The sequence below is a fragment of the Poromitra crassiceps genome (genome assembly GCF_964638095.1).
Source record: "Poromitra crassiceps genome assembly, chromosome: 12".
Classification (NCBI taxonomy): Eukaryota; Metazoa; Chordata; class Actinopteri; order Beryciformes; family Melamphaidae; genus Poromitra; species Poromitra crassiceps.
In genome coordinates, this window is record NC_139632.1 from 17,481,189 (window position 1) to 17,498,916 (window position 17,728).

General features: G+C 42.9%; 2 protein-coding genes across 2 annotated transcripts in view; both read left to right on the top strand.

The window, feature by feature from the left end:
* Positions 1 to 38: 38 nt before the first annotated feature.
* bsg (basigin) lies at positions 39 to 14,210 on the top strand. Its single transcript, XM_083648397.1, has 9 exons — positions 39 to 238; positions 5,109 to 5,459; positions 6,856 to 7,024; positions 8,456 to 8,547; positions 9,268 to 9,404; positions 10,274 to 10,553; positions 12,293 to 12,317; positions 12,413 to 12,486; positions 12,871 to 14,210. The coding sequence occupies exons 1-8, from the start codon at positions 175 to 177 to the stop codon at positions 12,471 to 12,473; spliced, it is 1,179 nt and encodes a 392-aa protein (XP_083504523.1). The 5' UTR covers positions 39 to 174; the 3' UTR covers positions 12,474 to 12,486; positions 12,871 to 14,210.
* A 1,682-nt stretch (positions 14,211 to 15,892) lies between these two features.
* hcn2b (hyperpolarization activated cyclic nucleotide-gated potassium channel 2b) overlaps positions 15,893 to 17,728 on the top strand; it is a gene marked incomplete at both ends in the record, with an annotated part of 61,544 nt that continues 59,708 nt past the window's right edge. Inside the window, one exon of the mRNA XM_083647487.1 lies at positions 15,893 to 16,773. Coding sequence (XP_083503613.1) covers positions 15,893 to 16,773 — 881 coding nt within the window. The remainder of the gene's footprint in view (positions 16,774 to 17,728) is intronic.

Here is a 17,728-nt window from a genome sequence, read left to right on the forward strand (position 1 = left end):
GTACGTGCTGTCATGCGCGTGAGGTCGTGCAAGACTAGAGGACGACCAGCTCGGTCGTCGCTTCAGTATCGGGGATTCGAGGCTGCGGCAATTGCTAATATTTATTCGACGAATTAGGGCAAATTAGAGGAATATACCAAGTATTAAGGGTTGGGTGTTGAAGAGGCATTTACCATGAAGCTACTGTGGGGTTTCAGTGCCCTTCTCTTGTGCTTTTACCGAGCCAGTGCCTCGACAGGTAAGAATTTGATGTTAGCCATGTTGTTTAGATGCATTGCAGACTTTGACCTGCCCTGGATATGAAATTATAATCATTATGGCTGTTTTGACCACGTTACGGTGACTATGTTGTCGGCATAGAATAACTTATTACGCCAACTACAAATGAAATGCAGACAATATCTTAGCTAGAACAACCATCAATTACAGGCAGGCGTAATGGGTTACATATTGGCGAACGCTCATTTGCAGTCGCAAACCGTCCTTTCCCATCATTATTTCCGGAGTTAGCTAACGCTAGCACCAATAATCAACCGGCAATGGTTTTGTTTTCGCTTAACATCCAGCTAACCTTTCATCTATCACATTTAACAGAAAGGGACGCGTATGTTTACCAAACGAGTAAATAGCTAACCCGTCATTACGGACTCTTTGCTCAAAGCTTGTGTTTGCTTGCTTGTATTATAGGCAGCTAGCTTACGTTACGTTAGTTTGCAATTGTGTAACGTTAACATTACTGACGTCAGTAATTACACTATTGACCAGCCGTCGTTTGCTAGTATGGTACGTTAGTTAGTGATTAATCGAGGCGGGGTCCGTTCGATCGATCGACCCAGCGTCCCCCCACTCTTGGCTTGTTCTGTAACGTTATAACACCGCCAGCTGACTTTGATTAATTTCAGTAAGCATGTATAGCTAGCTACAGTAGCTAACGTTAACGCCTGTCGTTGGGCCTGACGTGATGCTTGCTGTCAGTCGGCCATCACGATACAACCGTTTTTCTCCTCACCATTTTGAGGTTTTCATCATATTCTCCTATAGTATCGCACTGTAATGATGAAGTCAGCCCTACTGGTGCTGCTGATTGATTGCCAGCCAATGCCAGGCAAGCTAATCTCAAGCTGGTGTAAACCAGTTTTTGTGTACTGTGTCAACTAGTGTCGTTAACGTTAGATGAAAGGCCACCAATAGCCACAATATGACAATTCCACTTTGGGTCACATCACTGACCTAAATAAGGTCACATATATGACTAAATCTACTTGATTCAGTGCCACTGCTAACCTTTATACATGCTGCTTTACTTTACCATACGCCATCATTTTACATACTGATTTGTCTCAGTCCTGTTACTACTGTTACCACATGTTCATGAGTCATGAGTGTGTGGTGGTGCTTATGTGGGGTCGCTTTGGGGCAGCTGTTGCTCCAGGACGGGTGTTGCGGGACAGATGTCGCTCCGGGACAGGGGTGTACGAGGCTGGGAGGGGGAAAATCAGAGTATACCCACTAGAAAAAACTAGACTACACCACTGTTCATGACGACTGTCATGGTAAAGCTTCAGCCATCACTGACTCAGATCTCTAGAGGTGAACAGTTATTGGTCAACATTTAAACCCCAGTAAGAATTAGTTGGCAGGGATATTTAGACATCAACATGCCATACATTAGGCATAATATCCAATATTTAATTCTGCTTTCAGTTTCATCTCATTTGGTTACAAATGTATTTACACATATAAACAACCCTGTTTTTATTCTGGCACAGGCTCTTTTTTTTGTCTCTGTAGAAAATGCAAGTGGCAGCAGATTATGTTTAATCTCATAATGCCCCTTTACAACTGCTGCCTTGTCTATTTAAGTGAGCATTATGCTGACTTTCTAATCCTGGAGCCTCAAAAAGTCATGGCAGTTGACTTGTTATGCAACCAGCATCTAGTTAGCAAATTCACTATGTCAGGATTTATGAGTAATAGTCAAATTATTTTGTTAAATTCAAGCTTCATTTGTCATTGAGTTCTAACAATTAAAAACAAACGTCTGTATAATGAGTAGACCTAAAAAAAATAATAATACCCTGACTAGTAACCCCCCCCCAACCCTCAAGACTTTGTCACCCTAAAGCAGTTACGATAGATATGCAAACACTTGCAGGGACAGTATGTCTTTTAAAACATGGACTTCAGTCCTGTACTTTTTACTTCTTGGCAAGGTTCCCCCATAGCCTGGGTTATGCAGAGTGGCATGAATTCTGCAGAGGTCAAGTGCCATGAAAATGCCAGGGCAAGTGCCAGGCAGCAGCAACCAGAATGCTTCTGAAGACCAGACAGCAGAACTCCCACAGGCAGGCAGCCCTCCATGCTGCTGGGTCTTTCCTGCCTTGGTAACGGCAGCTCTGGAGTAGATCATGAGTAAATAAAATTAGATTTCCCCTGGAGTTCCAGCTTCTTCTCTCGCACAACTTTGGTCTGAAAAGTGGGTTATTGTGAAAGAGGCAGCTAAAGAAGGCCTAGATCTCCTTTGGTTGAACAGTTTTCAAAACATGTTACGGTATGCAAATTACTCAATGGTTAGGCCTAATACCTATAATTTGATAAACAGTATTTTTTTGAAATTATTATCATTTTTGGGTTTGAGATGTTTTATGGTTCCAGCTGCTTATCCCTTTTAAATTAATGTCTGATGGAGCAAAGCTTCTGCACACCTAAAATGGCAGGTGTGTCGGAGGATGGAAAACCTGACTGAATCCAAAGAAAAAGGTTTATTAACAGAAATAATACTGTTTTGGTCCAAAGACCATCAGAAGAATCTGATGAAGGTCTTTGGACCGAAACGTTATTCTTTCTGTTAATAAACCTTTTTGCAAGTTGCGACGCTGTGCGGGAGTTATCTTTTCTTTAAATCAATCTCTGATGAAATTAGCATGCATCGAAGCACTGGCTCCATCTGTTCTTCTTTCTATTTGGTTTGTTTGTTTGTTTTTCGGAGGGGAGGTTTTGCCGTTCTTTTATCTATGGTGACAAATCTATCTGTGGTGGCCTACTGCTACTGATGATGATGATGATGATGAAGAAGAATATAGCAGAAATACTTGGCAACTTGCCTATTGTACTCTACTGAGCTGTAATTGAGAAATGGACCGTAAGGTCAAGTCACGTCCAATGGATTTACGCTGGTGATAAGCATTTGACTCCATTGTTTATTGCAGGCAGTTTTATAGCCAACTATTAATTGACCTGGATGTAGGCCTACATGATTTAAAAATGCAAACTGGAATTTGCAGTTTTAACAATGTGCCTATTTCCCTGTGTGTGTTATTATTCTTTTTTAATGCTGGAAGCAATTGTCCATGTTCTGATAGAATGTCCCTTACATTGTAGCAGCTTTTCCTGTTCAACATGAACATTTCAATATACTTTGTTCGTCTCATGAGTGTTGAAAGAGGCCTGAGGATATCATGGCTTTACACTTTGTGTACCCTTTGTGTTTCGAAAGGTGGGGTAAATTCTTACGAGAAGAACCATTGATTTTCAAGCAGTTGGTTGAATGGACAAAGACCATAGACCTTCTGTGTGACGATAAAGCATGTATAGCAAAAAATGTGGCTTTGTTTACCCTTTGTATTCTTGCGTGCTTTATAAATCTCATGCTATCTCCCAATCTCTGTATTGAGTGCACTATTTTAGCCTTTTCTTCATGGCAGGCTTTATGAATTTCAGTCTTTTACTGTTGTGAGTAGTTCAGGCCTTCTACTTGGTTGTTTAACAGTCAGCAAACAGTGCTGTTTGTCCTCTAAAAAGGCTGTAGTGTATTCTGTCTACATTTTCAGCTTATTTCCTATGGGTAGGCCTATAAGCTATTGGATTGATTTCCTTCAGACAGTAAATCACAGAGTTGGGAATTCATATGGTTTACATCTGATCCTAGTGAAGACTGAGGCCTGGCCTATATTTAATTTTGAACTTTTCATACAGCATGCACTACGAAGGTGACCTTTGGTAATGGTGGTGACGAGGGCGCCCATAGCTAAAAACATCACATGATATTTAGACTGAGGCATAGTTTGTGCACATAACTAAGTTCACAAGTCTGCCTCTTTTTTTCTTTTGGTGTGGCCTTACATGTGTAAGTGTTTTGAAAATGGATCTTCCCCAACAGAGTCACTTAGGCTATGTGTCTACTCTGTTCATGAAATGGAGGGTGTGCCTGTTTTTCTCTCAGCCAAAACAATATTTATAGGATTTCCCCCCTTCCAGGTAGACACCTGCCTCTGCAGTTTGATCTCCAGGATGCTCTCATTGTTGACTCTGTGCAGTTGTTTTATTATTAGTGGTGCTGGATAGTTGGGTCCAGCCCAGGTTTTGTTCTGCCATGTGTTACTTTATGATTGTTTCTGAGAATGGATGGGAAAGACGCTACAGGGGAGCAAGCCCACTATGGTTTTGCCTGCAGTCAGTGTGAGAATATTATTCTTTTTGGGCCCCACCCAAGTATTAAATCCGTTGCACAATGTCCTAAAAAAGAGATTGGGATTTATCTTAGATTAATGCACTAACTCAACTGCTGTCGGTTGACAACAGGCGTAGCGGACAAAAAGCCATCAGACTAAAATGCCTTTTGCTTTTTTGTGAAAATCCATTTTCATTTCAATCTCACCTGCTTTGTCATTCATATTTTGCTTTGTTCATTAAACTTTTTTTATTGCAAGGGAATGCTAGTTAATGCTTTTAATGTTTTGGTTTTCCAATTGCCTTTTATGTTATTGCATCTCTCATTATTTTCCTAATGGGTCAGAGTACCATGAAGGATCAAAACATTGCTTGAAATAATTTGATAAAAAATGTGCTATGCTCTAATCCATCTCTTTTCTATGTGCATACTCTCATTTTCATGTCATTTGTGTTCCATTAACTTTCTGTTTTTTTTTATCTCTCTTCTACTTGCTTGTCTCTTCCTTTCATCACTTCATCACTGCCTTTTATCACAAACCCATGAAATCACATGACATGCTCTAAACCCAATACATCCAAAATCCACTCCCAATCCCAATCAATCTGGATCTTCTCTTTATCTCTTGTTTGCTGGGCCGAATGTAAATGGTGCTCAGCGGGCTTTATCAAGTCTCCCCTGTCTCAGATCAAGCTAATCAATGACAGCGCAGAGCTGCATTGCGAGGCAATAGGGAACCCCATCCCCGAGGTGCAGTGGTGGTTCCTAGAGGGCGAGGAGTTCAACGAGACCGTCACCCATCTCTTTGACGGGGCACGGGATGACTGTGTGCGAATAAACGCCACGTATATCTCACACGCCGCGAGCACCATTCACCTCACTAGCCTCACCCTCAACGACTCGGGCACATACGAGTGCCGCGCCTCCAACGACCCCGACCGCAACGAACTGACGAAGACGCCCAAAATCAAGTGGATCCGCTCGCAGGCAAACGTTATTGTGATCGAAAGTGAGTGGTAGAGAGGACGCAGGAGACTCCAGTCCAAGTTGCTTGGCTGTTGTCTCCTCGCTAGTGAAGTCCTGGCGGCCCAGCTCCTGTTTCACTCAACCCCAATGCTCCCTGGTCCACTGCTCTCTCTGCCCTGCCTCACCCAGTACTGCCCCGGCCCGTCCCCTCCCCTCCCCCTCAACAACTCCCAGCTCGTCCTGTAGTAGAGCACACACCTGGACCTAGATCTGTAGTAGCTGACATAGCACATCATTATCTTCAGTCTGATGCCTTCCCCCCCATGTCAAGGTTTGGGTACAGTTGTAAAATGCATAGTGTGTTTGAATAATACTGACCATAAGGTTGGAAACTAACTAACTAAATGATATAATGAGTCAGTTTAATATAATTAAACTGACTAAATTATTTATATAAAAAGGGGGGTCAGATTACTTAATTCATTAGCATGGCTTCTTGTAGATGTCTTATTTTGCTGTCATTTTCCTTAATTGCTACTAACAATGGCAATACTGTTGTTTACACTCATAGACCTCTCCTTTGGCTAATAATAGCCTACTAAATTGCGCACAGAAGATGACAACTAATTTGTAAATTGTTGATTTTCAGCCATAGGGCATCTTACCTGCCTCGTGGTCCAGTATTATTATTATTTTTGCCATTATTGGTCCGTTTCTTCACCCTAAACCAACCAAAAATACCATTAATTATAGTCTATCCTCTCCAATCTTTTTTGACTGGCAGTGAATCTGCCAGTACCTATTCATGCCCCTCTTGATTGCTTCTTCTGCATGCGTTTGCAAGTTCCTTTCCCCAGGACCCCATTGTAGACTACTGCATCCATCAGCCTCCCAATAGGACCCCGATTCTCCCCCTTTATTCTACTGTTGGCAGGGACAGAACTCACCATTTGGGTGGTATATATTTGTCACCCTTCTTGGATAGTTCTGTGCCTGTCTTGGTTAAATGATAAGATATGGTTAGACTATATCCAGGATTTGTATTTTTCTAATATGGTAGGTTGCAGGGAATGTGAAGGCATTAGTAATGTTCGATAATAAAGATGTTGGATAGTAAAGCTGGGAAATGGTACACCCAGCAACTGTTTGATCATAGCACAGATGTTATTTTACTTATGTGGCTTGTCCTTTTGAATCTGCATAGCACATTGTAGAGGGGATTAAGTCCATATTGTAGGTCTATATGGTGATAGATTACTTGGCAATAACTTTAATCCAGAGTAATTTGTATCTCCTTGATCAATAATTTAGTTTTAGGGTTTATACCACCAACCATTGATATCTAAACCTGCAAAATAAAGTTGTTTAATGCCAATTGGTTGGAATTGTATTTCATCAAGGATAAGTGGCTTACTTTCCCCCTCTGTGTTCATCTCAAGCACCAAACATCGTTGCCGAACCTGTTGAGGTCAACAACCAGACCTCTGCTATACTGAACTGCACCCTGAATGACTCCACCCTTCCCATCAAGGGCTCCTACTGGAAGCACAATGGAAAAGTGTTGGAGACTTCCAAGTCCAGTGACTCCAGTACACATACCAGCCTTCGGTAAGTAGCTAGATAACCTCAGCCAAGTGAGCCATATGGGCTCTATACACTAAAGATGCTCGTCCACTGATGATCATGTGATCATCTTGAATCGGGCAAGTGTCTTTTCATTTGTCTTTTCCCACTCGTTCATCCACTCGTGCAGCAGATTTCTTTCTTTCTCAGAAGGCTGCAAATGTTTTATTTGGCCAACTATGAAATGCATTGATGAGTGAACGATACAAGACATTCCATAAATCATTCCTCAGTATAGAAGTGAGCTATGTTCCCTCTGTGTGTCTCTCTTTTGCATTTTTCATCTCTCTCTCTGCTACATTTGTCCTGTCTCCCTTCCTCTAAAGGTCTCATTATGCTTTCCGCATCAGCGAGGAACGCGAGTGTCCGTGCGGAAAAGTGACGTCAAATCAGCAGACACGCCCCTCCGCAAGGCTCCGTGCGGACGGTTTTCGAGCGGCCGTGCGCACGCCGAAATTTGTAACTACGCGGACGCGGACGGGCGGACAAAGTGGAGTTTTCAAGACTCGCGCTCAATTCTGCCTGCAGAAACCCACACAGAGTATACAAGCTCCACACGTTTCCTCGTCGGATTCCGTGTCTCTCATTTCCGTGCGGCCGGCCAAAGCGTCAACCATAATCCAGGCTTTATGCTCTCTCACTTTCTGCCTCTGTTGCTCTGTTGCTCTCTGTATCCTCTCCTATCCCTTGCACTTCCCTTTTTTGGTGGTGTCTTTCGCCTCTCTCCTCCCTCGCTCCCTCCCTACCTCCCTATCTGGCTGCCTCTCTCCTCCTCCCTACCTCCCTATCTGACTGCCTCTCTCCTCCTCCCTCCCTACCTCCCTATCTGGCTGCCTCTCTCCTCCTCCCTCCCCCCCCCCTCTCTGGCTGCCTCTCTCCTCCTCCTCCCTCCCTACCTCCCTCTCTGGCTGCCTCCATTAGCGGCAGCACTTGGGGCTCCATTCAGGCATTCAGGCCTGTTGATTAGCAGAGAGATGGACTGTGCAGACGTGCAGCTCTGCCGGTAGCCTTGGCAGCAGGGATAAGTGCCCCTAGCAGTCCGTTCACTTCCTCTGACCTTAATTCCCCATCGGAGAGAGAGCAGCCAGAGCGAGCAGGCAGGACTGTACGCAGCAGCAGCACAGAACAAAAATGTGATTGTTATTACCAGGGGGAACTTGAAGTATTTGTTGCATGGATAAGCAGCTTTATTTTTTTTTTAATGTAAACCCTTTGAGCCTAAACAGGGTGCCTGATGATTTTCTGCCTAGTCTTACAGGAAAACTACTCGATGCCATTGTACCTATAAAGTGGCTTGAGCAGAATGGCTTACTAGTCACCACTTGGAGGCTTCTTTCTAACATTTTAGACTAGGTTTTGGGGGGGGGGGATTTAGAGTTGCATGGAGTTCACAAACATATTTTTTTCCTCCCATAGTTTGGATAAGATCACCCCAGCCCATTCTGGTGGAATCTATGAATGCGTGTTCCAGACCGAGCCAGAGGTGCACAAGACAATTGAAGTCAAAAGTAAGTTAACCTCTGTCATGTAATCATTGTGAAGTAGGGTTTGGAAGTGATGTGATTTTCATTAATCTTACAATTAGAGTGACAAAATATTAAGAACTTTTCCAATCATACTGCTTTATATTGTATTACTCAGGAAAGCCTTGACCTCCATTTAGGAGGACGTGACGTTGTGAGCTTGGGAGCAGAGTGTGCGTTTAGTTCAGTTCTCCACAACATGGGAGCTGAAGTGCTTAGCAGCATAATGCCAACGATGATGAAGTAGTAGAGCCTTTTATCAGTGTAGCCACACTGGAGATCTCTTCTAACATGCTATGCTTACTATGCACTTCAGCTATGGAAAAGAAGGAAACCGTGTATATGCCAAAGATAACTGTTACTGAACACACACCGCTCACAACCTTGCATTCACTTGCACACCCAACAGTTGAGGGAAACATGTTGACAATTTGCCAGTGATTTAAAAGCTCTGCATCGTCTGTTAATAATAAATAAGTAAATAAATTAAAAAGCAGACATACTGGGAATTGATCATGAGATTCAATAATGCAAATGTGTTTTGATCGAGTTGGTTCTGGAAATATTGGAGCCGGTTCCCAAACCTACAATGCTTCAATTGCTTTGGTAACTAAAGTGAATCACCATTCCCAATTCTTACAGGTATTTTTGTAATCTAAATTAATCAACTTCCTATTCCATGTCTGCTTCTTTTTCTTTCTGTAGCAATTCCCCATGTTCTGGCCTCCAAACACTCTGAGCATGGCAATGAGAAGGACTCACATACGCTGTCCTGTGTGAGCCATGGACATCCACTGCCCACTGACTGGACCTGGTACAAAAAGGGAGATACCGGCCTCATGGTATGCTTCTCTTAAGCATGATATACTGTAGATGGCCAGAAAAAGTAGTTGCCATTCACATTGTGAGGGTTTGTCAGTTACCAACTATGGATGTCTTTATACTCCTGATTGTTGAAAATGGAACACTGATCTTTTCGAAATAAAGTGAAGTGATGCAGAGGGGCAATCCCACCTTGGGTGTTACTTTCAGTCCCAAGCCAGAAGAAGCAATCACCATTCAAATCCTGAGGGTTTGTCAGTTACCAACCATGGATGTTTTTTCCCCTTCTTCTCCTGATCCCCCCCAATCCCGGTTTATCGCCAATTGTACGTGGCCAATTCCCTGCTAGGGTGCCCCGGTCGTTGCTCCACCCCCTCTGCCAATCTGGGGAGAGCCCGTATACTAACACATGCCTCTTCCCGCTTCTTTTCACCTGACGGCGACGAGTTTCACCGGCAGGACGTAGTGCATTGGAGGATCACGCTATTCCCCCCAGTTCGCCTCTCACCCAAAACAGGCCCCCAACCGACCAGAGGAGGCACTGGTAAAGTAAAGGTAAAGTCCCACTGATTGTCACACACCTGAGTGTGCGAAATTTGTTCTCCGCATTTGACTCATCCCCTGGGGGAGCGGTGAGCGGCAGCAGTGCCGCGCTCGGGCAGCCTGTATGGACGCCCGACCAAGCCGGAGGTACCACGGGGTCTCGAACCTGTGACACTCGTGGTGGTAGGCAGGGAATCTACTGCTGCACTACCCGACGCCCTCAACTATGGATGACTTTATACTGTGATTGTTGAAAAGAGAGAGTTGAATCTAATTTAAATCAAGTGATGCAGAAGGGCAATGTTATCTTGAGTGTTACTTATCTCTAACTGTGCTTGTTCACAAGCCTCAGGCTCTGGCAAACGGCACCGGCAAATACGAGATCAAGAGCACCCCTAACAAGACCACACTGGCCATCAACGACTTGAGCATCGAGCAGGACATCGGAGAGTACACGTGCGTTGGAACCAGTGAAATCGGCTCTGCCTTTGACGAGATCCACCTGCGCGTCCGCAGCCGCCTGGCCGCCCTCTGGCCCTTCCTTGGCATCGTGGCCGAGGTCCTCATCCTGGTCACTATCATCTTCATCTACGAGAAGAGGAGAAAGCCTGATGAGGTCACCGATGGTACGTACCATGCTGCCTCCACTATGGTATATGTTACTTACCGTACATAGACCCTCAACCAGGGCAGGAAACATTGGCTGGAGGAGTCCACAGCTTACCAGCTACTTTTGCTGTTTTACCAATCCAATTGATTCATAGAAGAGCAAATAACTCTGAAACCATGACTGGTTACCTGTCAAAACGCTTGATGGAGTGAAAAACGTTGACCAGCCACAGATTCAATATAACCGTGTTTGGATGGTGGATGTGGTCATTTCCTAAGGTGCCCTAAATTCTAAGTAGGCTAGGCCGGAGCTCTGTCCTAATCTGTGGCTAAAAATAATATGAACAAGCTGGAAAGCTACACTTGTGCTGCTGTTTACTGAAGAGTTTCAGGCTGTGTGAACATCAGATGAGTTGTGAAAATTTAGCGACCCCCACTGGCAAGTTGTAGATTCTTAAGAAAAAGGTTTGTTATTTAGATAGACGTACTGTATGTAGTTCCATGCATGTAATATTTGTATCTTTTTTTGGTCATTGATTTCATTACACCAGGTTTATTATAATTTCCAGTCCTTACATTAAAAGAATAAGGTATTGTTTATGGTGGTAGCTTCCAGATTTATGTGAACAAGCTGTGATAGAAACTATTATTTTTTTATTATTATTTACACTTTTACTTCTCTGTTCGCTGCTGCTTTTGCGTTTTGGTAAGTGATCAAAACTGCATGTCAGACTGAAGTGGTTGAGCTGCGATGACCGCGTGGAAAAAGCTATGGGAGTCTGAATGAACTGCTTTCATAGTCGCCACTTCTAAGAGGAATGTACTCAAAGATTTGGTCACTCTTTCACTGGCTTTGCAATCTGAATAGAGACCAACCCCGAAAAAACGTTTTCTATACCACTTTATTTATTGGTCCTCAAAATCATATATATGGTTTGTTGAGCCAATGAAAGAGTCAAATAACCCACTCAAGTGAAACGAGGCTGGTTTGAAGTGAAATTAGGAAGGCTAAATAAGTGAGAGGTTTCAGCATTTTGTCTGCATGCTGTCTGCATCTTGTACTTAATGCATGGTTAAGGAGAGATAAGCCCTTTTATGAAGACGGATATTATCATTTGTCTCATTCACGACCACAGAGGTAGCCTACTCTTTATCTTACCTTGTGAATACAGTACATGCTCTTGCTCTGGTGTGAATATGGCCACTATACATGCCGGAATGCTTTCCTGTTAGCTCTGGCTATTTGCAGACATTTACTGTGTTGTTTATCTTAATGTGGCCACTGCAATGTTTCATTCTCTTGTGTCATTTGGGTGCTTGTACTGCATGAGCCTATGTGATGCCAAGGGAGGATAATATAGATTTGCTAATCGAACATAGCATTCTATTTTCATCAAATGTCTTTAGTATGTATTTTTTCTTACAGCATAATCAAGGTTAATGGTGTGTAGAATGGTTAGGTTAAAAAATGTAGGCTGTCAATCTAAGGAATTTTAAGGTATATCAAGGATCTTTTTATGACCCATTACATTTTCAAAAATGCAGTGGTGAGCATGCTTTGAGATCATGTTTAGTTGAGTTGTATCATTGCCTCGTTGCAATCATGTTGCAGAGGATGCCATATTTATAACATCTGCTGCATTATCTGGGGAGCGCATGTGTTTCTAACACCACACTTTGACAAAAAATAGATCTGATCTGATCTGCTATCAACTGACTTTTCTTTTTTCCTCCGTTACCATTTACTTCTGTACAGACGATGACTCAGGAGCTGCTCCTCTGTAAGTACAGTCTATCTGCTTTGTACCCTTGATTCTCATGTGAGAATATTATCTTTGTTACTTATAACTCATATTTGCTTGATACTGTGTTTCAGGAAGAGCAATTCTGCCACAAACGACAAGGACAAGAACGTGAGGCAAAGGAATTCTAACTAAGAAGATGAAAGAGGTGTGTATTACGGCAGGCAGGGGTAAACGCTCCAAAGTGAGTTGTTTTTAGCTGGTGTAATTAAGTCACTTTGTCAATCTCCAAAAACTTAAGTTCAGTTCTGGCCTTCTCAAAGCGCCAATTACAAGTTATGACAAATGACATGCTTGTTAAGAGTAAAAGGTTAAAACGGGATACTCAATGACTAATACTTTAGTCTTGTCCTTGAATATCAGGTACATTAAATAGAAGATATAACCAGATTTTATATCAAATTCTTTAGATCCATGGTGTGAGAATTAACCCAATTGTTTCCTTGATCAATTCCATTGACATTGATCAGTTTCATTGACTTGTCAATGAAACTTTCAATTAACATTGTCTCTCTTTTCCCTCTCTTCTTAGACGAACGTCCTGATGACAACAATCCAGGATTTCAGGAACATTCATCTGTCATGTGGCACATTATATAGTGCACCCTGCAATTTTTAAATACCTTTTCTTTGTGCTTGAGTGTCGCTGTTTTGAGAAATGGACTGATTTCCTCTTATTTTATTTTATTCTATATTCCTGTCCATATTGAGCAGCCACGGAACATATAATAAGAAATTATGTCAGCTTGAGGCCATGGGGCAACTATTGCATGAGTTGAAATGCTGTTATAGCAAGTGTTTGTCCGTAGTAAGAAACATTGTAACCTTCACGTGAGGAATGCTCTGTTTGGTGGTTATTTTCAGTTTGTGCTAATGCTTCCTTCACTGACCCTCACACTTCTCAGTCTGTGCTCCTATATTTATGAGGCTTCAGTCAGTGGTCATTTGTAAAGCAGCACAAGTCCTATTAATAAGGATATTAAATATTTTTAAATCCTGATACATCACTGCCAATGACTGAAATGCTTTTGACGTTTGATGTGTGTCCTGTCCCCACACCATCACAAATCATTTTCGGCGGTTTTATATTTAGCCTTAACAAAGATCCACTTTATATTCTCTTTTTGTTACTATTTGAACTCTTTAAATATAACAGTTTGAGTTAAATGAAGGAACACTTTCAAATGTAATGTTCACAATGTTTTCTGCTGTAAGAAATGCACTGTTCATATAGTAGGAAAGCCAACGCATTGCTATCATGTTTATTTAGCTGTTATGTCATATTCATAGTGTTCTGTTTCATCACCACATGATCATCTTTGTAGGACAGTAACAGCAGATTGCTGATTGAAGTCAATGCCAGCCATAGCCAATTAGCTGTCTATAAGGAAATGTGGGGAACACTATGAATTGAAATATTTTAAATCTTAGTTTAAATTACCAATGCTTCTGTTGCCATAGTCATATCTACATTAAAGATATATTGTCAAGGACCAAGTGCAAGAGAGCTGTAACATTTGCTGCTTCTGATTACTGAATACAACCTGAAAGCTAAACACTGTGTTTAAATCTAGAATTGCAAGAAATGTTTGATTGTATGAAGGGTTTGTTTTGTCTGTACTGGAAACTAAATCTGATCTCAGATGAACATTTGCAATTACTGAATTCTCTTTCACACTGTAGACTATTCAGAAGCCATATGTTCCATTTAACCTGATTAGTATTGTGATCGGATGTGTACCATTTCAGTTAAACAGGTATGCTAAGGAAGATCAAAAGACCTAGATAGAAGTTGTTATACCTAGCAAAATAGATGGAGCACCATCAATTGTACCAAATTGCACAGTCTGAATAAAGGTATTTGATTTTGAATGTTTGTTGACTTTGCTTAAAAAGTAAAGCGAAATTAGCAAATACAGCGAAGGGATATCTTAAAGCAATTTGTTTATTAAAAACAAGCTAGTTGTTAGTAGGGCCCACCTACTTTTTAGTGCCTTTTATGTTGTATACTGTCATATTACAGAAACTTTATAATGCTTTAAAAAATTGACCCTTGGAAGCTAGCGATGCTGCAGGACTATGAGAAACCAGATTTGTGGTTTTTATGTTTGGTGGGATTACATTTTACACTGAAGTGAAGTACATGCAAGATAGCCTACAGCTTGTGTAGCTGAAGTTTCATGGATTTGTTCAATAGTGTTATACATTTCAATCACACCAAACTTAAGTGCCTTTTGCTCAAGATACTGTTTAGGCCTACAATGCAATGGTGATGTGTGATGTTTATTATTAGTTTTCATGTTATCCCCTTCACTGGTCTTGCAATTTATGCTTTATTAGCCTACTCATAGTCAAGTCCATAGTTGAAATCATGATACTGTGTCCTGAATATGGGGCAAGCAGCTGTGACAGCTTTCATCAGCCCAGAGTATATGGAGATTATATGGACTATTTTCACAATAATAAACATACAATTAAAAACAGTTAAGTGATTTACAAACAAAATAACAAAGAAAATGTCACTGAGTGAATCAATCTATAAAAAGGTATTTTAGACATACCATGACAAACATGGGAATAGAATGAAAAAATGATTAAATAGAAATGTATTACACGGAAATATTTAAAACATGTCATTGATTTGGTCAGCCTCAGGTGGTTGGAGAGTGTCCAGTGTAGTTTAGCATTACTAATCTGAACATTTAGCGGATCTTACCGCAAGGGGGAGCCATCGGACCAAGGGATGGTACACGTTTGGCAGCTGGCAGTATTGATGTACTGTACCAATCTAGTTAGGGAGACCTGGGTCATGAGTTGTTATGGATAAGTGGCAGTATGGATTTGTACGCCCTTTTGATTTGAACACTGACATCAACAAGTGGAACAACATAACTTTGTGGTTTCTTGTGACCTTCAACTGATCTGTTTTTCTTTGACATGTAGCCTAGAGCAGGGATGCAACCTTTTTCATACCAATGAGTCATGACCCTAATTTAGTCCACATGACCCATGACATGACACATGACATTTTGCCCCTCCGACCCAAAATGTTTTTATTGTTGGACACGATTGTGTCATAGCCCATATCTCTAGCTATTGTAGGTAGGCCTATATAACAGTGACACTATGATTAAAAAAAAGTCATCCCTCTGTGTTAACTTCGTATGAAATCATGCTGAAGATTCATGTGTCTGCTGGGGACCCCCTGGAACCCCCGCCCCCCGAAGGCCCAAGGACCCCACATTGAGAACCACTGGCCTTATTGTTGCCTAATTTCGTCATGCTGCCATCGTTCTCTCTCTCTCTCCCTCCCTCTGTCTCTCTCTCGCACACACACACACACACACACACACACACACACACACACACACACACACACACACACACACACACACACACTACACACACACACGCACAGGTTGCAGCCATAGCAACGCCACCGGTGCATGTGGCTGTGCGTTTGCTGCTTTGAACTCCACACTGTCTCCACCGCGCACCGCCTCCCTGCCGCGCCCAGGTGCGGGAATGGCTCTCTGCCTGCCTGCCTGCCTGTGATGGACGAGGCGGAGGACAGCGAGGAAGAGTCCAAATTCCAGCAGCCTCCTCGACCGCCTCAAGGCGCCAGCTTGACCGCATGCGAGGATGGGACCAGCGGAGGAATCAGGATGAAGAAATTCACGCCAGGAGGGGGAGCCGCCGCGTCCATTGCGCGCAAGAACTCCAACAACAACGAGCTGTGGCTCCTGCGAGACGAGCAGGAGTCCGCTCCTCTCACTGCTCTGCTATGCCAGAGAGACACTGCTCCTGGCGGCCGAGGCGGCTCAGACCTGCACAGGAGTGGAGGGGAGTCAGGGGACACAGTGTCAGAGGCAGCCGTGCCCGTACAGGGAGCCACCGGTATGATGTGCAACAAGAACGGAGATTGCAGAAGGGACCCGAGCAGTTCGGGAAGCCTCTCCTCACTCATATATAGGCAGGAGAAGCAGACAGGTGGAATAGTTGCAGCGGAGGACGGGAAGTGGAGGGCGGGGAGCATGGATGGCTCCATCGCTTCCGCGGGGTCCCTGACGCTGGGCCAGGGGCCCGAGGTTCCCGGGGTCACCGCCGCGGCAACAGCAGCAGAGAAAAAGGACTCCAGAGTTTCCTTCTCCTATACCACGAACAGTAAAGACTCGGGCCCGGGACAGACTCCGAGCCAACAGTCCAGAAATTCTGTCACGTTTGTAAAAGCTGAGGATGGCTCCCAGATCGTGCCGGATGATGATGACTCCAGAGACAATCAGACCTACATGCAGCGGCAGTTTAGTTCAATGCTTCAGCCTGGAGTTAACAAGTTCTCCCTGCGTATGTTTGGCAGCCAAAAGGCAGTGGAGAAAGAACAAGAGCGCGTGAAATCGGCTGGTAATTGGATTATCCACCCATACAGCGACTTCAGGTATGGGTCAAATTGAGTTGCATTAAACACTGCATAGCCTACTCCCAGAGTGAGTAGGCCTGCATGGAAGATGGATTAACGTGTGATTTCTATTCGACTATTTGGATAAATCCCTGCTAATAGGCTACCGGTCCTAAAATCCATATCAGACCAAAGGAAAAACAAAAACGCAGAACTTGGGAGAGGATAAGATTGGACACATAATGGCCTAGATGAGATTTTCTTCCAGAGGCCACACAGTATTGCAAAATCTCTCATCTCCAGAATAGGACCACTTAATGTCCAACTTTTGGCCATCATTTTTGGCAAATTTGTAATCTATCAGTGAAGAATTTGACCAATATCAGTGCGTAAAAAGGCCAAAAAGGGGAGGAAAACAACAACCAACTAAACAAAAGCACAAAATTAGTTTGCCACTTTTAACATTGAGATAGAGAAGGTGCAGGCCAGTGTGTGTGTGTGTGTGTGTAAACCTTTTGTGTAGCCGCCTTAAAAAAATATTTCTGACAGTTCAGTTATTCCCTTGGCGACACATTGCATTTGCAGCAAATGCACGATCATTTCTCGTGTGCTCGCCGTGTCTGGCATTTTTTTTTAACATGTTTAAGTTATTCTATGATGCACTATAGAAAAAGTGGAGTAATTAAGTCAGAAGTGTCCAAACATCAGTTTCAGCACCAAGGACAGCTCATCCAATTGTTATAAGTGTAAATTGCAGGGAATCGCCGGAGGAATGGCTCCCGTCGTAGACTCCGATTTTACCATGCAGATAGCCTATGATTAAAGCTGCTGTAAATCAGTGGGTTTATGGAGAATATCGGACAACATATAAAGGCCAACTTGTGCTCAGCGACGGGACATTTGAGTCATGACTCAGCGACACACCTATCAGTGCCTCGCTCTGCTCTTTCCTCCAGCTCATTAGACGGCATCTATTGATCTAGGACTGAAAGTG

What these genes read in the sequence shown, in the direction of transcription:
- bsg (XM_083648397.1), top strand. Translation starts at nt 175, where the DNA reads ATGAAGCTACTGTGGGGTTTCAGTGCCCTTCTCTTGTGCTTTTACCGA. An exon ending in AGTACACATACCAGCCTTCG is followed by an intron (nt 7,025 to 8,455) that starts GTAAGTAGCTAG and finishes TTCCTCCCATAG; the next exon opens with TTTGGATAAGATCACCCCAG. An exon ending in GACTCAGGAGCTGCTCCTCT is followed by an intron (nt 12,318 to 12,412) that starts GTAAGTACAGTC and finishes ACTGTGTTTCAG; the next exon opens with GAAGAGCAATTCTGCCACAA.